This window comes from Cololabis saira, chromosome 19 (assembly GCF_033807715.1).
Source record: "Cololabis saira isolate AMF1-May2022 chromosome 19, fColSai1.1, whole genome shotgun sequence".
NCBI lineage: Eukaryota > Metazoa > Chordata > Actinopteri > Beloniformes > Belonidae > Cololabis > Cololabis saira.
This window is the reverse complement of record NC_084605.1, coordinates 3649420-3672594: the sequence shown is the minus strand read 5'-3', so window position 1 is coordinate 3672594 and position 23175 is coordinate 3649420. Positions and strand designations below refer to the sequence as shown.

Sequence of the window (23175 nt, the reverse complement as noted above, 5' to 3'; positions counted from 1 at the left end):
AAAAATCTTCCTACTTTAAAATAATATTTTTATTTTTCTCCTGCCTGGCCCTGATTCTCTTCCATAGATTTGCGTAACAAAAAGAGTCACGTGGAAAGACATTAGCAGCTACATTTGCAGCCGAGGACCCAGTTCTAACTAGTATAGAAACATGCAGCACGTGCTGTCTTCATTCTACATTTCAACTTTTTTCTCAACATTTCACCTTTTGCCATTTGCCTTCATTCTAATTCTGATACAAGACTTTTCATTTTTTGCGGCTCCAGAAATATTTGTTTTTTGTGTTTTTGGTCCAATATGGCTCTAAAACATTTTGGGTTGCCGACCCCTGATGTAGACGATATAAGGAGGACAAGCAAGCCTATCCAATCAGAACCTTCCCAACGCCCAGACCTTAAGAGGAATTGCATAAAGCCCATCAAACGTGTTTTCCATATAAACCTCAATTCGGGATTACTATTTCCATGTAAACTCGAAGGAAACTAGTTTAATTCTGAATTATTTAATTCTGAATAATTAATTCTGACTTAAAAAACATCATGTAACCGTGGCCTTTGAAAAGTACAAATAAAGGCCTGCGTTAAGACACTAAGGGGTTTTTGTAGCAACACAAGAGAGAAAGGTTCCCTCGGCTACCGTTAATTTGTGTATTTCCTGCAGGTCTGCGCTGGAGCGGCAGGCGGCCGTCAGACGCAGCTGTAACTCCTTCTTCCTGGAAGTCGTGTCCAGATCCTGCCTGTCCGAAGGGCGGAGCCCCGAAAACGGAGTGATAGAACTTCTCTTCTCCCTGCTCATCTCTGCCAGCGGTGAGTAGAGCAAACCGATGATGGAGGCCAAAGACCAAAGGCCGTGATGGAGTTCAGCTTTCTTTATATAAAAAAAACCATTAAGGTACTGGACAAGAAATCCAACGACTATCATCACTGCCATATTTTACTGAAATATAAGTAGTTACATCTGGAAAATCTAATCAAATACTCACACTTATGTGAGTATTTAAGTGCTTTTAGCCAGTCTGCATTTTCAATAGACCTTGGTGACAAGCAGAGCTGGTAGAGGAGCCAAAAACTGTACTCAAGTAAAAGTACTGTTACTTCAGAATAATATGACTCAAGTAGAAGTAAAAAGTAGTCATCCAAATAATTACTTGAGTAAAAGTAAAAAAGTACTTGGTGAAAAAACTACTCAAGTACTGAGTAACTGTTGAGTAACGTCTGATTTATTTTTTTAACACAACCATTCAAACAGACAAAAGTACAAAATAATCATCTTCAGGCAAATTAAATCAATAAAATAATACAATTAAAATTAATAAAAATAGCTTAAATTAAAATAATCTTAAAGTAAATTCAAGTACTTTTATAAATAATAAAATAAATAAAATAATAACTTAAGCACAAGTAGCACAAAAATTCCAGCCTTTGTACTTTTCTTTTTTAACCAGACAGAACTAGAACAAACATGAACTCATAGAAACTCTGTGTGTGTTTGAGTCTGTGTAAATGTGACAAAACATGCAAAAACAAACATTTATACCAAAGAATCACCCAGTGATGTCATGAGATTGATGCGTACGCGGATAAAAGGATAAAAGAAAAGTAACAGCTCAACGTAGCCTAATGTAGCGGAGTAAGAGGAACAGTTTCTTCTTCACAAATCTACTCAAGTAAAAGTAAAAAGTATAGTGATTCAAAACTACTCCTAAAAGTACAACATTTCCCAAAACTTACTCAAGTAAATGTAACGGAGTAAATGGAACTCGTTACTACCAACTCTGGAGTGGAACTCCATACCAACTGAGATTAGAAACCATTCAAATTATGCTTCTTTTAAATTTTATCTAAAAAAAGTGGTTAATTAGTGGCCAAGGCTGTCAACATTACATTTTAGTGCTTAATTTTCCTGGCTTGCTGCCCTGCCTGTCATTTTGCCTATTAGTTTGTCTAGTTACACTGTTGCTTTTTGTGAATGGCTTTTATTCTGTGTTTAGTGCTTTGTCTTGTTTGTTTTTGGTCTGTTAGTTGTTACTGTTTCTTGTGTTATTAACGTTGATGTTACTGTTTCATGTTGTTTCTGTTTTCATTTGTAGCAATTGTCTGTTGTTGAGTTTATGTTAACCTGTGTGTGTGTGTATGTATTTTAGCTTAGTCTCTTACCTTTTAATCTTTATTCTGATGTAGCCTTCTTATTTGGAAATGTTTTATTGATTATATCTTAATAATTTTTCTTTTAGGTTGACTATTTTACACCAGTCCAGGGACAGCAGATGCAAAATAGCCTTTTTGGCAAATTCTGGCATATTTTACTATGTGTTTATGTGTTTAAATGTATTATTAATGTCCATTGTTCCTGATAGCTAAACCTTTAAATAAATAAATAAACGTGGTGGTAATAAAGGAATCATCGCTCGTACTTCCGTTCTGCCCCGCAGGAGACGTTTACCGCACCAGAGCGCTAACGCCGTTCCAGGACTGCGTGGACAACAGCCCGGTGGTCCGATCGGTGCTGCCCAAGCTGCTGCTGCAGCACAGGTGAGTTATGGGGGGGACTAGCCACTTTATAGGGGAACTAGCCACTTTAGAGGGGGAACTAGCCACTTTAGAGGGGGACTAGCCACTTTAGAGGGGGACTAGCCCCTTTAGAGGGGGAACTAGCCACTTTAGAGGGTGACTAGCCACTTTAGAGGGGGAACTAGCCACTTTAGAGGGGGACTAGCCACTTTAGAGGGGGACTAGCCCCTTTAGAGGGGGAACTAGCCACTTTAGAGGGTGACTAGCCACTTTAGAGGGGGGACTAGCCACTTTATAGGGGGACTAGCCACTTTAGAGGGGGAACTAGCCACTTTAGAGGGGGGACTAGCCAATTTAGAGGGGAACTAGCCACTTTACAGGGGGACTAGCCACTTTAGAGGGAGAACTAGCCACTTTAGAGGGGGACTAGCCACTTTAGAGGGGGAACTAGCCACTTTAGAGGGGGACTAGCCACTTTAGAAGGGAACTCGCCACTTTAGAGGGGGAACTAGCCACTTTATAGAGGGACTAGCCACTTTAGAGGGGGAACTAGCCACTTTATAGGGGGACTAGCCACTTTAGAGGGGGACTAGTCACTTTAGAGGGGGACTAGCCACTTTAGAAGGGAACTCGCCACTTTAGAGGGGGAACTAGCCACTTTATAGAGGGACTAGCCACTTTAGAGGGGGAACTAGCCACTTTATAGGGGGACTAGCCACTTTAGAGGGGGACTAGTCACTTTGGAGGGGGAACTAGCCACTTTAGAGGGGGAACTAGCCACTTTAGAGGGGGACTAGCCACTTTAGAGGGGGGACTAGCCACTTTAGAGGGGGACTAGCCACTTTAGAGGGGAACTAGCCACTTTAGAGGGGGGACTAGCCACTTTAGAGCGGGGACTAGCCATTTTAGAGGGGGAACTAGCCACTTTAGAGGGGGACTAGCCACTTTAGGAGGGGGGACTAGTCACTTTAGAGGGGGGACTAGCCACTTTAGAGGGGAACTAGCCACTTTAGAGGGGGAACTAGCCACTTTAGAGGGGGACTAAACACTTTAGAGGGGGAACTAGCCACTTTAGAGGGGGAACTAGCCACTTTAGAGGGAGGACTAGCCACTTTAGAGGGGGACTAGCCACTTCAGAGGGGGGGCTAGCCACTTTAGAGGGGGGACTAGCCACTTTAGAGGGGGGACTAGCCACTTTAGAGGGGGGACTAGCCACTTTAGAGGGGGGACTAGCCATTTTATAGAGGGACTAGCCACTTTAGAGGGGGAACTAGCCACTTTAGAGGGGGACTAGCCACTTTAGAGAGGGACTAGCCACTTTAGAGGGGGACTAGCCACTTTAGAGGGGGGATTAGCCACTTTAGAGGGGGACTAGCCAATTTAGAGGGGGGGCTAGCCACTTAATGGGGGGACTAGCCACTTTAGAGGGGGGACTAGCCACTTTAGAGGGGGAACTAGCCACTTTAGAGGGGGGACTAGCCACTTTAGAGGGGGGACTAGCCACTTTAGAGGGGGGACTAGCCACTTTAGAGGGGGGACTAGCCACTTTAGAGGGGGGACTAGCCACTTTAAAGGTGGAACTAGCAACTTTAGAGGGGGGACTAGTCACTTTATAGAGGGACTAGCCACTTTAGAGGGGGAACTAGCCACTTTAGAGGGGGGACTAGCCACTTTATAGGGGGATTAGCCACTTTAGAGGGGGGACTAGGCACTTTAGAGGGGGGACTAGGCACTTTAGAGGGGGGACTAGGCACTTTAGAGGGGGGACTAGCCACTTTAGAGGGGGGACTAGGCACTTTAGAGGGGGACTAGCCACTTTATAGGGGGACTAGCCACTTTAGAGGGGGGACTAGCCACTTAAGAGGGGGGACTAGCCACTTTAGAGGGTGAACTAGGCACTTTAGAGGGGGGACTGGCCACTTTAGAGGGGGACTAGCCACTTTAGAGGGGGGACTAGCCACTTTAGAGGGGGACAAGCCACTTTGGAAGGGAACTAGCCACTTTAGAGGGGGGAATAGCCACTTTAGAAGGGAACTCGCCACTTTAGAGGGGGAACTAGCCACTTTATAGAGGGACTAGCCACTTTAGAGGGGGAACTAGCCACTTTAGAGGGGGACTAGCCACTTTAGAGGGGGACTAGTCACTTTAGAGGGGAACTAGCCACTTTAGAGGGGGAACTAGCCACTTTAGAGGGGGACTAGCCATTTTAGAGGGGGAACTAGCCACTTGAGAGGGGGACTAGCCACTTTAGGAGGGGGGACTAGTCACTTTAGAGGGGGGACTAGCCACTTTAGAGGGGAACTAGCCACTTTAGAGGGGGAACTAGCCACTTTAGAGGGGGACTAAACACTTTAGAGGGGGAACTAGCCACTTTAGAGGGGGAACTAGCCACTTTAGAGGGAGGACTAGCCACTTTAGAGGGAGGACTAGCCACTTTAGAGGGGGACTAGCCACTTTAGAGGGGGACTAGCCACTTCAGAGGGGGGACTAGCCACTTTAGAGGGGGGACTAGCCACTTTAGAGGGGGGACTAGCCACTTTAGAGGGGGGACTAGCCATTTTATAGAGGGACTAGCCATTTTATAGAGGGACTAGCCACTTTAGAGGGGGAACTAGCCACTTTAGAGGGGGACTAGCCACTTTAGAGAGGGACTAGCCACTTTAGAGGGGGACTAGCCACTTTAGAGGGGGGGTAGCCACTTTAGAGGGGGGATTAGCCACTTTAGAGGGGGACTAGCCAATTTAGAGGGGGGGCTAGCCACTTAATGGGGGGACTAGCCACTTTAGAGGGGGGACTAGCCACTTTATAGGGGGACTAGCCACTTTAGAGGGGGGACTAGCCACTTTAAAGGGGGGACTAGCAACTTTAGAGGGGGGACTAGTCACTTTATAGAGGGACTAGCCACTTTAGAGGGGGAACTAGCCACTTTAGAGAGGGACTAGCCACTTTAGAGGGGGGACTAGACACTTTAGAGGGGGAACTAGCCACTTTAGAGGGGGGACTAGCCACTTTATAGGGGGATTAGCCACTTTAGAGGGGGGACTAGCCACTTTAGAGGGGGGACTAGGCACTTTAGAGGGGGGACTAGGCACTTTAGAGGGGGGACTAGGCACTTTAGACGGGGGACTAGCCACTTTAGAGGGGGGACTAGGCACTTTAGAGGGGGACTAGCCACTTTATAGGGGGACTAGCCACTTTAGAGGGGAGACTAGCCACTTAAGAGGGGGGACTAGCCACTTTAGAGGGTGAACTAGCCACTTTAGAGGGGAACTAACCACTTTATAGGGGGACTTGCCACTTTAGAGGGGGATTAGCCACTTTAGAGGCGGGACTAGCCACTTTAGAGGGGGACTAGCCACTTTAGAAGGGGACTAGTCACTTTAGAGGGGGACTAGTCACTTTAGATGGGGAACTAGCCACTTTAGAGGGGGAACTAGCCACTTTAGAGGGGGAACTAGCCACTTTAGAGGGGAACTAACCACTTTATAGGGGGACTTGCCACTTTAGAGGGGGATTAGCCACTTTAGAGGCGGGACTAGCCACTTTAGAGGGGGACTAGCCACTTTAGAAGGGGACTAGTCACTTTAGAGGGGGACTAGTCACTTTAGATGGGGAACTAGCCACTTTAGAGGGGGAACTAGCCACTGTAGAGGGGGACTAGCCACTTTAGAGGGGGACTAGCCACTTTAGAGGGGGAACAAGCCACTTTAGAGGGGGGACTAGCCACTTTATAGGGGGACTAGCCACTTTAGAGGGGGGACTAGCCACTTTAGAGGGGGTCTAGCCACTTTAGAGGGGGAACTAGCCACTTTAGGGGGGGACTAGCTACTTTAGAGGGGGAACTAGCCATTTTAGAGGGGGGACTAGCCACTTTATAGGGGGACTAGCCACTTTAGAGGGAGGACTAGCCACTTTATAAGGGGACTAGCCACTTTAGAGGGAGGACTAGTCACTTTATAGGGGGACTAGCCACTTTAGAGGTGGAACTAGACACTTTAGAGGGGGGACTAGCCACTTTATAGGGGGACTAGCCACTTTAGAGGGAGGACTAGCCACTTTATAAGGGGACTAGCCACTTTAGAGGGAGGACTAGTCACTTTATAGGGGGACTAGCCACTTTAGAGGTGGAACTAGACACTTTAGAGGGGGGGCTAGCCACTTTAGAGGGGGGACTAGCCACTTTAGAGGGGGACTAGCCACTTTAGAGGTGGAACTAGACACTTTAGAGGGGGGGCTAGCCACTTTAGAGGGGGGACTAGGCACTTTAGAGGGGGGACAAGCAACTTTAGAGGGGGGACTAGGCACTTTAGAGGGGGACTAGCCACTTTAGAGGGGGGACTAGCCACTTTAAAGGGGGGACTAGCCACTTTAGAGGGGGGACTAGCCACTTTAGAGGGGGGACTAGCCACTTTAGAGGGGGGCTAGCCACTTTATAGGGGGACTAGCCACTTTAGAGGGGGACTAGCCACTTTAGAGGGGGGACAAGCCACTTTAGAGGGGGGACAAGCCACTTTAGAGGGGGACTAGCCACTTTAGAGGGGGGACCAGCCACTTTAGAGGGGGATTAGCCACTTTATAGGGGGACTAGCCACATTAGAGGGGGACTAGCCACTTTAAAGGGGGGAGTAGCCACTTTAGAGGGGGGACTAGCCACTTTAGAGGGGGAACTAGCCACTTTAGAGGGGGACTAGCCACTTTAGAGGGGGGACTAGCCACTTTAGAGGGGGACTAGCCACTTTTGAGGGGGAACTAGCCACTTTAGAGGGGGGACTAGCCACTTTAGAGGGGGGACTAGCCACTTTAGAGGGGGAACTAGCCACTTTAGAGCACTGATCTGAGCTCAGATGATGCTTTTAGACTCGAGTCATTTTCGGTGTCGTGATGGTTTTTCTACTTGAAAATCAGTTTTGAGCAGGTGAAGACGCACATCCAGGACTACCTGAAGAACCTGGAGGACAAACTGCTGGACACGGGGGACCGGACGGAACTCTATCAGCTGTTTGTAAACTGTTTCCAGGTGAGAGAATACCAACTCTCCTTCCTCACCGTCTGTAATTATTAATTAGAACTGCTTTATTGATTCTGGTCTTCATTGGGCAAGTTTCTTTTCTCACCATCGAATCCAAACCTTTTATCAACACCAGACAAGTATACATAAATTCCAAAGGTGACATGCAGTGAATATACACATTTTACAAGAAATCTGAGATTTTTAAAATATCTGAGATGAACTTACAAAAGCTTGACCATCAGATTTTTTACGAACAGAAGAGAAACAAAAAGACGAATGATGACTAGCTTCCATAAATCTGAACCTCCTCCCGGCCGCTTGGATATCATGGCATTCCCAATGGCGTTCCCATGGCGTTCCCATGGCGTTCCCATGGCGTTCCCATGGCCTGTTCACGGCGTATCCATGGCATTCCCATGGCATTCCCATGGCGTTTCCATGGCGTTCCCATGGCGTCCCCAATGGCGTTGCCACAGCGTGCCCACATCGTTCCCATGGCTTTCCCACGGCGTATCCATGGTGTTCCCATGGCGTTCCCATGGCATCCCCAACAGCGATACCATGGCGTGTCCATAGCGTTCCCATGGTGTTCCAATGGCGTGTCCGTGGCGTTCTCATGGCATTCTCACAGTGTTTCCACGGCGTTCCCATGGCGTCCCCATGGCGTTCCCATGGCGTTCTCACAGCGTTTCCATGGCGTTCCCATGGCCTGTCCATAGCGTTCACATGGCCTGTCCATGGCGTTCCCATGGCCTGTCCATGGCGTTCCCAAGGCGTCCCCAATGGCGTTCCCACATCGTTCCCATGGCATTCTCACAGTGTTTCCTCGGCGTTCCCATGTCGTATCCTTGGCGTTCCCATGGCGTTCTCACAGCGTTTCCACGGCATTCCCATGTCGTATCCATGGCGTTCCCATGCCGTTCCCATGCCATTCCCATGGCGTTCCCATGGCGTTACGTTTCCAAGGTGTTCCCATTGCGTTTTGATTGCGTTCACATGGCGTTCCCATGGCGTTCGTTCCCATGGCGTTCTCACAGCGTATCCATGGCGTTCCCATGGCGTTCCTTTGGGGTTCCCATGGGGTTTCCATGGCGTTCCCACGGCATTCCCATGGCGTTCCCACGGCGTTTCCATGGCGTTCCCATGGCGTTCCCATGGGGTTCCCACAGCGTTCCGACAGTGTTCCCATGGCGTTCTCACAGCGTATCCATGGCGTTCCCATGGCGTTCCTTTGGGGTTCCCATGGGGTTCCCATGGCGTTCCCATGGCGTTCCCACGGCATTCCCATGGCGTTCCCACGGCGTTTCCATGGCGTTCCCATGGCGTTCCCATGGTGTTCCCACAGCGTTCCGACAGTGTTCCCATGGCGTTCCCATGGCCTGTCCATGACATTTCCAAGGCGTCCCCAATGGCGTTCCCACAGCATGCCCACGGCGTGCCAACAGCGTTTCCATGTGGTTCCCATGGCGTCCCCAATGGCGTTGCCACAGCGTGCCCACATCGTTCCCATGGCTTTCCCACGGCGTATCCATGGTGTTCCCATGGTGTTCCCATGGCGTTCCCATGGTGTTCCCACGGCATCCCCAACGGCGATACCATGGCGGGTCCATAGCGTTCACATGGCGTTCCCATGGCGTTCGTTCCCATGGCGTTCCCACAGCATTCCCGCTGTGTTCCCATGGCGTGTCCGTGGCGTTCCCATGGCATTCTCACAGCGTATACATGGCGTTCCCATGGCGTTCCTTTGGGGTTCCCATGGTGTTCCCACGGCGTTCCCATGGCGTTTCCATGGCGTGTCCACGGAGTTCCCATGGCGTTCCCATGGCCTGTCCATGACATTCCCAAGGCGTCCCCAACGGCGTGCCAACAGCGTTTCCACGGCGTTCCCAATGGTGTTCCTATGGCGTCTCCATGGCGTTCCCACGGCGTTCCTATGGCGTTCCCATGGCATGTCCATGGCGTTCCCACATCGTTCCCATGGAATGTCTACGGCGTGTCCATTTTTTTTACATATGTATATATGTTTGTGTATGTATGTATGTTTTACTTGTTTTCATCCTGCTGGATGGATGTGAAGATAAGCATGAGGTGGGTCTTTATGGCGAATAGTCTGGAAGATTGTTTGAACTACCACAAATGAAGACGTTTCATTCAGACCAGTGAACTCTTCTGACACTCAGGATTCTCTGTTGTGCTCAAACGTGGGGGGAGTAAGTCGGAGAGAAGAGCAGCAAGCAGACATCGGATTTCTGAGCAGGATTGCCAGGAAACAGACTCCGGGGATAAACCAGGACCCGGCGGAGTTCCTGCTCGACGTAGCCAAGCTCAAAATCTGCCTCCGCACCGCCGCCGAGCTGCTGACGGGAGTGGAGAGTGACGGTACCGTTCTGCATCCGTGTACCGTTACACACCGTTCTGCATCCGTGTACCGTTACACACCGCTCTGCATCCGTGTACCGTTACACACCGTTCTGCATCCGTGTACCGTTACACACCGTTCTGCATCCGTGTACCCAGAGGTGGATAGACGACTTTTTTCTCGAAATTTTGACTTTTTTCTCAACATTTTGACTTTTTTGTTGAAATTGTACTTCAACATTATTTTCGACATTTCAACTTTTTTCTTGACATTTCGACTTTTTTCTCGACATTTCGACTTTTTTCTCAACATTTCGACTTTTTTGTTGAAATTTGACTTTTTTGTTGAAATTTCGACTTTTTTCTCAACATTTCGACTTTTTTGTTGAAATTTCGACTTTTTTTATTTTATAATATGACTCAAATACAAGTAAAAAGTAGTCATCCAAATAATTACTTGAGTAAAAGTAAAAAAGTACTTGGTGAAAAAACTACTCAAGTACTGAGTAACTGTTGAGTAACGTCTGATTTATTTTTTAACACAACCATTCAAACAGACAAAAGTACAAAATAATCATCTTCAGGCAAATTAAATCAATAAAATAAATTTAAATTAATAAAAAATAAAAAAAATAATGAAAATAATCTTAAAGTAAATTCAAGTACTTTAATGAATAATAAAATAATAACAGAATAAAAAAATAAATTAAGCACAAGTAGCACAAAATTTCCAGCCTTTGTACTTTTTTTTTTTTCAAACATTTTTCCCAAAGAATCACCCAGTGATGTCATGAGATTGACGCATACGCGGATAAAAGGGATAAAAGAAAAGTAACAGCTCAACGTAGCCTAATGTAGCGGAGTAAGAGGAACAGTTTCTCCTTCACAAATCTACTCAAGTAAAAGTAAAAAGTATAGTGATTCAAAACTACTCCTAAAAGTACATTTACTTTCCCAAAACTTACTCAAGTAAATGTAACGGAGTAAATGTAACTCGTTACTACCACCTCTGCGTGTACCGTTACACACCGTTCTGCATCCGTGTACCGTTACACACCGTTCTGCATCCGTGTACCGTTACACATCATCTGCACATGGACACGAGCACGGTTTTAACGTTTGGTTCTCGTCACCAGGGCGGAAGTTCCTGGAGCAGATCAGGGCGGTGTGCGAGTACTCCGGCAACGACTGGCTGAGGGTTTTCCTGCTGCGATCCGTCCTCCGACACTCGGGCGTCGACCACATCCTGTCCCTGCTCAACCGTCCGGACCGCCGCTGGATCTTTCCTGCAAACCTGCTCCGGCTTCAGGTACAAGCCTATTCTTGTAAATCAGTGATCATCAACTGGGGGCCCACGGGCCGAATCTCTTGCCAAATTAAAGTAAAGTAATTTTGAACTCTTCATTTTAAATTAATTATTATTTTTTCTATGTCTTCCCTTTCTTTTTCCTGAAAGAGGGCGATGCCCACCAACGTGGACCACTACCTCTGCTGTGGAGTTTCCTACAGGGAAATCAGAGACGCTGTGACGCAGGTTCTACTGGAGAACCGGACCCACAGCTTTGTGACGGAGCTGCAGGTGACGATATGAACATACTAGACACAAAATTCCCTGGACATTTTGAAGTGCCACGGGACTACTGCCAGATGATTGCGATTTTGATGACATTCCCTATATCAAACCATCCAAAAGTTATTGCAGAAAATAGGAACTATCTTTTTGGCTTCTGACAAGGTCTCAAATCACTCCGATTTGTGATCAAACCGTAGCTCGTAGCCAAAAAATGAAAACATCATGAGAGACACAGAAGCCGGCAGATTCTGACAATCTTAATTTTATTCAGATATTCCTTAAAATGCGTGAGTAAGCTCAGTGCGAAGACAGAGTGAGATTCTTTTGAAGAAAACGTTTGATTACATTACAGTGAATGGGGACTGAGGCAGGTATTGGCGGCGCTCTAGCCCTCCCGTTTAAATTGTGTGCATACCCTGCCTGTCAAAGTCACATTGTATGAATCCCAACACCTATGTCTACATTCTGACAAAAGATTATTTGTCTCCTTTTTACGGTATGGCCGTGAGCTCGAGTTACAAATAATAATTCAGGTAATTTTTAACGGCTTCTCACACTCTACCAACCGACACCCGCACTCTAGATTTGACGAAAAAGTGATTTCCAGTCCTCACTTGTGTGCTCATATTTTGAAAAGTGTATATCCTAGGAAAAAAACTGTTTGGTGTTTTGGAGAGAAGAGAAGTCTTCCTCCGTTTTGAAGTTTGAATCACACTTCTACGTGAAGGTATGAGAAAGCTAGGTGACTCAGAAAAAAGGTGAATTTTTTTTTTTACCTTCTCCCATCCACAGTGTGACATTCCGCGCCACACATGGGAAAATCTCCCCATTAGTTTGGAAATTTGGAAATGTTTTTGCACTTCGTGCGAAAACTATTTGTGCGATCGCTCTGAAAATTCATAAGACTGTAGTTAAATTCAGGGCCTACAACTTTCTAAATCGGTTCAGAGTTTTTCGAGTAACGGTGTGTGAGTGGTGAGGCCCCAAAGTTCTCCCAATGCCTTCCGGATGGCGCCAAAAAAGCGCACGTTTTCGCACGTTGCGCGAAAACGTGCGCACCAATCGCTAATAAAAGTCATACCAATCGATTCCCGATTAGGGCGCACGTTTCTACGTTTTTACTTTTCGCATTTTGTCAAAGCTGCGGGACTAGTTATGTGCCGAAGTTTATACGGAAGAATAAATAATAAGCCTGAGCTATAATAAGAGTGCCTCGTGCTCCATTGCTATTGCATAGATATGGAGGAGGAATGCCTCTGGCGCAGCCGTGGCACTAATTAATGAACAGGTTTGATGATAATCGGTCTGTATCTGTATCTGTATGACATCAGCTTTTATATGAGCTTTGTGCTTTTATTTTATTTTCGGATAGAAGCTGAGCGGCGCGAAGGTTAGCTTGGTGGCGCTGGCCGTGTTCAGACTCATCACCTGCCGCTACAGGTCACCTGACGCCAACGCACATCCGTCTCCACAGGTACGTCACATCATCGTCCACTTAAGTCAGATATTTCACATTTTGTCCTTATGTTTTTTATTTGTTCATTTTAATACATCTTCAATAAAAACACAGGAAGTTTTTGTCCCTGTGTTTTGATGAATTATTAAAGTTTTATTTTGCGACGTGCAAGCTGCCATGCACACTGACACAAAATCTTTATTTATTGTTTTCCATATTTTACCAACCTGCAGTGTTTCCAAAAGTGTACAAGGAACGCACATTTTTTAAACCCTCAGTTTAGTTTTTAAATCCCCAGTTTAGTTTTTAAACCCTAAGTTTAGTTTTTGAACCCTCAGTTTATATAATGATCTAGTGAAATGACAAAAGTGAGAAATATTTTCATCAGGTTTTTCTTTCCTATTTTCCTTAGTGAAGTACGTCAAACTCATTGATACCATTTTGGGCCGTGAAATATTTTTGGGGGGTTTATTTAATGCCAGTAACAATGCAAACAGCATTACTTAGAAAGGTTGTATCTTAAAATGACTTTTTAGGTGGGATTATATACTTGTTTTTAATCTTTTTAACAAACTCCAAGGACAAATTCCAACGCCAAGCCCCAACTCCAACTAGAAGCCCCAACTTCAACACCAGCTCCAAGCCCCAACTACAAATCCAAGGCCCAACTATATATATATATATATATATATATATATATATATATATATATATATATATATATATATACACACTGTAGTTAACCACAGTGCGAAGGCCCTATTGTATATGTAGGTATTTTCTTTCTTTTTTTTTTTTCCCCCTAAACGTGCCCCAAAAGTCACCAAATTTTGCACTCAAGCCAGGCCTGGCGAAGAATTTGATATTTACCGTATTGGCCTAAATATAAGACGGTGTTTTTTGCATTGAAATAAAACTTAAAAAGTGGGGGTCGTCTTACATTCGGGGTCTAGACATTATACCCATTCACACCGCTAGATGGCGCCAGATATCTTTAAAGCGAATGCTGAACTTAACTCCCCAGGCCAAAGCGAACCCCTGTACGGAAGAAGAAAAATAAAAAAATAGCGGTAAAAAGGAAAAGAGAAGAAAATAAGAGAAGAGACAGAAAATGGAGAAACGTAGCGACAATCTGGAGAAAATCTGGTTGAAGATCGTCCAGGTTAACCGGCAGCTGAGGAGAAGTTATGATGCAAACTTCAAGATGATGATTTGAATGAGGCAAAATAACATGCTTTTTCTCTTGAATATATTGTTATAATCATTTGTTTCAGATGTACTGCAATTATTTTCTGTATAAAAATTGAATTTGGTGTTCAAAAAGTCTTGTTTCAAACTTAAGTCTTGAAAAGGAGGGGGTCGTCTTATAATCAGTGTCGTCTTATATTCGGGCCAATATGGTAATGGTTTGCATTAATGGGCGTGGCCTAATGGCTCAACAGCGTCCCCTAGAAAATGTATATAATTATACAATTGAGCCCGTTGCCCCAGATTGACATAGAAAAAATAAATTTGCTACACATGTACATGTCAAAACGCACCAAAAAGTCTCTTGGACCAAAACCCTAACACCAACAGGAAGTCGGCCATCTTGAATCAAATGACCGATTGTTGGCCATTGTCACACATCATATTTGAACGAACTAGTCCTAGGGATTTTATCACACCGACTTCAAATTCGCTCAGAATCATCTTCAGACATTGGAGATGAAAAGTTATCAAAATCGTTTTCCTACGTTTTTCCTGGTTGCCGTGACGACGCGGCAAATTTCCATGTCTCGCCATGAAAAAGGAAGCTGCTATAACTTCGGCATACTTTGTCCAATCTGCACCAAATATTTCATGCTTCATAAGTGACCTTGGACATACTGGACACCGACAGTGATAGTTTACTCCTGTCCACAACATCCTCTAAATGTCCAGGCCTGAAGAATCTACATGCAAGTCATACAAGCTTCCACTGCAGCCTGGACGTGCACAAGGGTGGAGGACGTTCATCGCTGGTTGCAGCTTTAATTCTTCTTTTGGGGATCTTTTTGACTCACAGGAAATAGCCCGAATGGACGAGCTGCTCACGAACATCAGCTCCGCGGAGTTCAGAGAGTTCTGCTCGTCTCTTCTGGTCAACCGTGTCGGCGGTCCGAGGTCTGATTTCAGCATCAGCTCGACTCTTCCGGCTCAGAGACAAACCGTCCTGGAGTTACTGGTTCATCTGGACTCCGTGTTGGTGTGTAAAAGTCCCGCGCTGCTTCCTCTCCGTCAGATCGCCTTCGAGCCCGAGAAAGCCATGGTAAGAAAAACCTCCTACGTCCAACTTTACGTTACTGGCCACAGTTACATGTTTTTTAATTCAGAATTAATAATTCCGAATTAAGCTATTTTCCTTCGAGTTTACATTGGAAATAGTAATTCCTCTACAGGTCTGGGGGTTGGGAGGTTCTGATTGGATAGGGGGGCAGACCGGAAGTTAAACTACCGGAAGAAAAACAAGAAAAAAGTCCAAATGTCGAGAAAAAAAAAGACAAAATGTTGAGGAAAAAAGTCGAAATGTCGAGAGAAATGTCAATGTCATCTTTCCTTCCTTCCTTCTTTTCTCCCTTCATTCCTTCCTTCTTTTCTCCTTTCCTTCCTTCCTCCCTCCCTTCTTTTTTCCCTTCTTTCCTTCCTCCCTTCCTTCTTTTTTCCCTTCATTCCTTCCTTCTTTTCTCCTTTCCTTCCTTCCTTCCTTCCTTCCTCCATTCTTTCCTTCCTTCCTTCTTTCCTCCCTCCCTCCCTTCTTTCCTTCCTTCCTTCCTTCCTTCCTTCCTTCCTTCCTCCCTCCCTTCTTTCCTTCCTTCCTTCCTTCCTTCCTTCCTTCCTTCCTTCCTTCCTTCCTTCCTTCCTTCCTTCCTTCCTTCCTTCCTTCCATCCTTCCTTCCTTCCTTCCTTCCTCCCTCCTTTCCTTCCTTCCTTCCTTCCTTCTTTCCTTCCTTCCTTCTTTTCTTTCTTCTTTTTTCCCTTCCTTCCTTCCTTCCTTCTTTCCTCCATTCCTCCCGTCCTTCCTTCTTTTTTACATTTCCTTCCTTCTTTCCTTCCTTCTTTCCTTCCTTCTTTTCTCCCTTCCTTCCTTCTTTCCTTCCTTCCTCCCTTCCTTCTTTTTTCCCTTCATTCCTTCTTTCCTTCCTTCTTTCCTTCCTCCCTTCTTTCCTTCCTTCCTTCCTTTTCTTCCTTCCTTCCTTGACCTGAAGACAGCACAAGGGTTAAAGAGGAATGAGTGTTTACATGATTGTGGAATTATTCTATTTGGATTTAAAATGGGAATAAACCAGCCACTTACTTCGGAATTAAGTTTAATTCGGAATGGCTGTTTTCATTGGGAATTAGGTGTTTACATGGATTTACACGATTGATGGTTTTGTGAAAACCTCAGAATAAAGTAGGCATGATGATGACGCTTACATATATTACTGCTAAACGTTGTTATCCCTTGTGCTGTCTTCGGGTCAAGGAAGGAGGAAGGGAGGAGGGAAGGAAGGGAGAAAAGAAGGAAGGGACGAAAGAAGGAAGGGAAAAAAGAAAGAAGGAAGGGAGGAAAGAATGGAGGAAGGATGGAAGGATGGAAGGAAGGAAGGAAAGAAGGAAGGAAGGAAGGAAAGGAGGAAGGAAGGAAGGAAGGAAGGATGGAAGGAAGGAAGGAAGGAAGGAAGGAAGGAAGGAAGGAAGGAAGGAAGGAAGGAAGGAAGGAAGGAAGGAAGGAAGGAAGGAAGGAAGGAAGGAAAGAAGGGAGGGAGGAAGGAAGGAAGGAAGGAAGGAAGGAAGGAAGGAAGGAAAGAAGGGAGGGAGGGAGGAAAGAAGGAAGGAAGGAAAGAATGGAGGAAGGAAGGAAGGAAGGAAGGAAAGGAGAAAAGAAGGAAGGAAGGGAGAAAAGAAAGAAGGAAGGAAGGAAGGAAGGAAAGAAGGAAGGAAGGAAGGAAAGGAGGAAGGAAGGAAGGAAGGATGGAAGGAAGGAAGGAAGGAAGGAAGGAAGGAAGGAAGGAAGGAAGGAAGGAAGGAAGGAAAGAAGGGAGGGAGGAAGGAAGGAAGGAAGGAAGGAAGGAAGGAAGGAAGGAAGGAAGGAAGGAAGGAAGGAAGGAAGGAAGGAAGGAAGGAAAGAAGGGAGGGAGGAAGGAAGGAAGGAAGGAAGGAAGGAAAGAAGGGAGGGAGGGAGGGAGGAAAGAAGGAAGGAAGGAAGGAAGGAAGGGAGAAAATAAGGAAGGAAGGATGGGAGGAAAGAAGGAAGGAAGGAAAGAATGGAGGAAGGAAGGAAGGAAGGAAGGAAGGAAGGAAGGAAGGAAGGAAGGAAGGAAGGAAGGAAAGGAGTAAAGAAGGAAGGAAGGGAGGAAAGAAGGGAGAAAATAAGGAAGGAAGGAAGGAAGGAAGGAAGGAAGGAAGGAAGGAAGGAAAGGAGTAAAGAAGGAAGGAAGGGAGCAAAGAGGAAGGGAGAAGGAAGCAGAGAGGAAAGAAGGACAGGAGAATTATGTCATTTTGACCCAAAGACGGTACAAGGGTTAACCTTCTGTTACCGTAAATAACCTTGTTAGCATGTTAGCATGTTAGCATGTTAGCACCACCTATTTCCATGTTGCTAATTAACTTAATTTTCCCTGCAAGAATTTTTATCTGCCAACGATGCCGGACGACCACACGGGCGACGCCAGGAATTGGTTGAGCAGAGAAAGTAAACTCACGATGTATCGTAAGTTTTCATCATATGGAACTTGTGGTTTTTCCATCAATTAAAATTGGTTTTCTTCTTCTTTTCTATATTCTTTATTTCATGCATTAAAAGAAAAGCAAAACAGTTCAATATAATTACTGACAGTTTGATATTTCATGATTCACACGCAACACAAAATCATTAATTAAATGTGTCATTAATTAATTAAATACTGAAATAGTTAATTATTTGTTATTTTAATTGATTTATTTTAATTAATGATATATTTCATTCCAATTTTAATTAATTAATGACACATTTAATTAATTAATGACATATAATTAATGAATGATATATTGAATTCCCATTTTAATTAATTAATGACACATTTAATTAATTCATGATACATGTAATTAATGAATGATATATTTAATTCCCATTTTAATTAATTATTGAAACATTTAATTAATTAATTAATTATGTATTTATTTATTTAATTTTGGCACTAAAAATTCTCCATAGCTAACTAAATACAATCCTGTCTAAAGAAAAATAAAAAATGAAAGCTACAAGCAGAGATGAACGGGCCCTCGCGCGTGCAATTTGCACCAATTATGTTCAAGTACTCAATAGCGAGTCCGATGACACCACCCACGAGTCTTTATATCAAACCATTCAAAAGTTATGGCAGAAAGTAGGAACTATCAAATATGGACCAACCAGATGAAGGGTGGGTGCGCTTTTTGGCGTCTAGCGTCGCCACGGTAACGCTTTTGAAAGAGAAAAGTAATGCGCGTAGTCGCAAGATGGAGACGCACATTTTGATGTATAACACACCTGGGGGCACGTTACGGTTCGGGCCGTATTAATTACCGAAGAAATGGCATAAATTTTGCCCAAAATTACACGATTAATTCAAAATGGCCGACTTCCTGTTCGGTTTCGGCCATGGCGCCAAGAGACTTTTCTTTAAGTTGTGACATGATGCAGGTGTGTACTGATCTTCTTGCATGTACGTCAAACCGTATTGTGGGACTTGAGGCACAAAGTTTTCAAGGGGGCGCTGTTGAGCCATTAGGCCACGCCCATTAATGCAAACCATTAAATATGACATTTTTCGCCAGGCCTGGCTTGGTGAAAAATTTGGTGACTTTTGGGGCACGTTTAGGGGGAAAAAAGGCCCTCATTTCGTCGGAAAAATAAAAATAAAAACGAGAACAAAAAAATTCCTACACATACAATACAATACTAATAATACAAATATACCATAGTTTCATCATTCATTTCTGAATGTGCAAACAACAAATTCCTTTAACTTAATTTCTTTTCCTTAATTTCCAGTCTGTGCCAACGGTCATCCGTGCTTCGTGGGAGAGGTTGGTGTCCTTATTTCTTCTGCTATAATATCAAACATTATGAAAGAGTATGAAAGAGAACGTTTTATCCGAACATTTGTTGTTCCACAGTGTGGAAGACCAAAGCAACAATCAAAATGTGCAGACTGTGGAGTTCCTATCGGTGGGACACAATACCAGCCGGTCCAGGGCTTCACTAGACAAACCCATCAGAGGTTCGTTTATCTACGCAGCTTCATTACAATATTATATTATTGTGTTCTGTCTAGACCAGGGCTCGGCAACCCACGGCTCTTTAGCGCCGCCCTGGTGGTGGCTTGGAGCTTTTTCAAAAATGTTTGACCTTTTTTTCCTTTTTTTCTTCTTTTTCTTCTTTTTCCTTTTTTTTCTTTTTCTTCTTTTTTCTTTTTCTTCTTTTTTTCCTTTTTTCTTTTTTTTCTTTTTCCTTTCCTTTTTAATCTCGACATTTCGACTTTTTTCTCGACATTTCAACTTTTTCTTCAACATTTCGACTTTTTTCTCGTCATTTCAACTTTTTTCTCAACATTTCAAATTTTTTCTCGACATTTCAATTTATTTCTCGACTTTTTTCTCGACATTTCGACTTTTTTCTCCACAGTGCATAATGAAAAAAAAATCTTCCTCCTCTAAAATATTATTTTTATTTTTCTCCTGCCTGGCCCTAATACTCTTCCGTAGTAGGCTATTATACACCAAAAAGCTCCTGAATTAGGTGAATTAATAGTAGAGGAACAACGCTACATATTTTGTTGAATTCTCTATGAGAACAATTGAAATTATATATTTTTTGGAAATCGGCGTGAAATTTTGACTATTTCCTCGACATTTCGACTTTTTTCTCAACATTTCGCCTTTCGCCATTTGCCTTCATTCTAAAGCTGATACAAGACCTTTAATTTTTTGCGGCTCCAGACATATTAGTTTTTTGTGTTTTTGGTCCAATATGGCTCTAAAACATGTTGGGTTGCCGACACCTGGGCTAGTTGTTAAGCTTTTTCCTTCTTGTTTGTTTTATCAGAGATCAGACTCGGACGGGACATATTCTCGGCGAAGCTCAGCGAAGATCTGAAGCTCCGGAGAGACAGATGACGTCGGCTCAGTCCGGGATCCTGCGGCTGCTTACGCACCTAGCCATGCTGCAAGGAACCGTAAGGAACCTGAAGGTAAGAACCAGCATGACCACGCCCCTTTACCCTGGACCACGCCCCCTTACTGCACTGAGTGGTAAAACATCAGCAAAAATGTCTGCAACTAGTGGAGAAGACGTGATAACAGCCGATTATCGGCTTAAATTAGCGTCAGTTGGACTTGACAGTGACCCGTACAGTTACCCCAAGAACCAGTGGTCCATGGACATTAATATTTGGTACAGTTACCCCAAGAACCAGTGGTCCATGGACATTAATATTTGGTACAGTTACCAAGAACCAGTGGTCCATGGACATTAATATTTGGTACAGTTACCAAGAACCAGTGGTCCATGGACATTAATATTTGGTACAGTTACCAAGAACCAGTGGTCCATGGACATTAATATTTGGTACAGTTACCCCAAGAACCAGTGGTCCATGGACATTAATATTTGGTACAGTTACCAAGAACCAGTGGTCCATGGACATTAATATTTGGTACAGTTACCAAGAACCAGTGGTCCATGGACATTAATATTTGGTACAGTTACCAAGAACCAGTGGTCCATGGACATTAATATTTGGTACAGTTACCCCAAGAACCAGTGGTCCATGGACATTAATATTTGGTACAGTTACCAAGAACCAGTGGTCCATGGACATTAATATTTGGTACAGTTACCAAGAACCAGTGGTCCATGGACATTAATATTTGGTACAGTTACCAAGAACCAGTGGTCCATGGACATTAATATTTGGTACAGTTACCAAGAACCAGTGGTCCATGGACATTAATATTTGGTACAGTTACCAAGAACCAGTGGTCCATGGACATTAATATTTGGTACAGTTACCAAGAACCAGTGGTCCATGGACATTGATATTTGGTACAGTTACCAAGAACCAGTGGTCCATGGACATTAATATTTGGTACAGTTACCCCAAGAACCAGTGGTCCATGGACATTAATATTTGGTACAGTTACCAAGAACCAGTGGTCCATGGACATTAATATTTGGTACAGTTACCAAGAACCAGTGGTCCATGGACATTAATATTTGGTACAGTTACCAAGAACCAGTGGTCCATGGACATTAATATTTGGTACAGTTACCAAGAACCAGTGGTCCATGGACATTAATATTTGGTACAGTTACCAAGAACCAGTGGTCCATGGACATTAATATTTGGTACAGTTACCAAGAACCAGTGGTCCATGGACATTAATATTTGGTACAGTTACCAAGAACCAGTGGTCCATGGACATTAATATTTGGTACAGTTACCAAGAACCAGTGGTCCATGGACATTAATATTTGGTACAGTTACCAAGAACCAGTGGTCCATGGACATTAATATTTGGTACAGTTACCAAGAACCAGTGGTTCATGGACATTAATATTTGGTACAGTTACCCCAAGAACCAGTGGTCCATGGACATTAATATTTGGTACAGTTACCAAGAACCAGTGGTTCATGGACATTAATATTTGGTACAGTTACCAAGAACCAGTGGTCCATGGACATTAATATTTGGTACAGTTACCAAGAACCAGTGGTCCATGGACATTAATATTTGGTACAGTTACCCCAAGAACCAGTGGTCCATGGACATTAATATTTGGTACAGTTACCAAGAACCAGTGGTCCATGGACATTAATATTTGGTACAGTTACCCCATGAACCAGTGGTCCATGGACATTAATATTTGGTACAGTTACCAAGAACCAGTGGTCCATGGACATTAATATTTGGTACAGTTACCAAGAACCAGTGGTCCATGGACATTAATATTTGGTACAGTTACCAAGAACCAGTGGTCCATGGACATTAATATTTGGTACAGTTACCCCAAGAACCAGTGGTCCATGGACATTAATATTTGGTACAGTTACCAAGAACCAGTGGTCCATGGACATTAATATTTGGTACAGTTACCAAGAACCAGTGGTCCATGGACATTAATATTTGGTGCAGTTACCCCAAGAACCAGTGGTCCATGGACATTAATATTTGGTACAGTTACCAAGAACCAGTGGTCCATGGACATTAATATTTGGTACAGTTACCCCAAGAACCAGTGGTCCATGGACATTAATATTTGGTACAGTTACCCCAAGAACCAGTGGTTCATGGACATTAATATTTGGTACAGTTACCAAGAACCAGTGGTCCATGGACATTAATATTTGGTACAGTTACCAAGAACCAGTGGTCCATGGACATTAATATTTGGTACAGTTACCCCAAGAACCAGTGGTCCATGGACATTAATATTTGGTACAGTTACCAAGAACCAGTGGTCCATGGACATTAATATTTGGTACAGTTACCAAGAACCAGTGGTCCATGGACATTAATATTTGGTACAGTTACCAAGAACCAGTGGTCCATGGACATTAATATTTGTCCACCAATCCAGTTTCCTGATATTTATATGTACTTAATTTCTAACGGTTAACGGCCCCCTGTGTTGTTTGCTCCTCCAGAAAGTCGGTGACATGATTCATCCCAGACCAAACGACGTCCTGATCTTCCTGTGGAATCATCTGGAGAAGGATCTGAAGGTTCTGGGTCGAGTTCTGGACCAGAACACCGACAACACGGCAGTGACGCTTCATCTGATCCTGACCAGATTCACAACAGGTGAAACGACGTTTAACACACGTTTTATTTTTATTTTTGTTTTTAACTTTTACTTTTATTTGAATTTTTATTTTCTTATCTTTTTTATTTTTTTATTTTTATTTTATTTTATTTATTTTTGTTTTTACCTTTTACTTTTATTTTTATCTTTATCTTTATTTTTAATTTTCATATCTTTTTTATTTTTATTTTATTTTTATTTTTTTATTTTTGTTTCTAACTTTTACTTTTATTTTTCTATTTTTATTGTTGTTTTTACCTTTTATTTTTATCTTTATTTTTAATTTTCTTATTTTTTTATTTATTTTTTTATTTAATTTAAATTTTTGTTTCTAACTTTTACTTTTATCTTTATTTTTTATTTTTGTTTTTTTCTTTTCCTTTTATTTTTATTTTTGTCTTTATTTTTTATTTTCATATCTTTTTATCTTTATATGGG

The 23175-nt window shown here is 43.6% G+C and overlaps 1 protein-coding gene across 1 annotated transcript in view; it reads left to right on the top strand.

Moving 5' to 3' along the window:
• rnf213b (ring finger protein 213b) overlaps positions 1 to 23175 on the top strand; it is a 106857-nt gene that overhangs the window by 71620 nt on the left and 12062 nt on the right. The window contains exons 44-56 of the mRNA XM_061709148.1: positions 661 to 806; positions 2432 to 2531; positions 7416 to 7527; positions 9702 to 9900; positions 11016 to 11188; positions 11336 to 11458; positions 12825 to 12926; positions 14956 to 15198; positions 17538 to 17622; positions 18925 to 18959; positions 19050 to 19153; positions 19978 to 20122; positions 22580 to 22736. Coding sequence (XP_061565132.1) covers positions 661 to 806; positions 2432 to 2531; positions 7416 to 7527; positions 9702 to 9900; positions 11016 to 11188; positions 11336 to 11458; positions 12825 to 12926; positions 14956 to 15198; positions 17538 to 17622; positions 18925 to 18959; positions 19050 to 19153; positions 19978 to 20122; positions 22580 to 22736 — 1724 coding nt within the window. The remainder of the gene's footprint in view (positions 1 to 660; positions 807 to 2431; positions 2532 to 7415; positions 7528 to 9701; positions 9901 to 11015; positions 11189 to 11335; positions 11459 to 12824; positions 12927 to 14955; positions 15199 to 17537; positions 17623 to 18924; positions 18960 to 19049; positions 19154 to 19977; positions 20123 to 22579; positions 22737 to 23175) is intronic.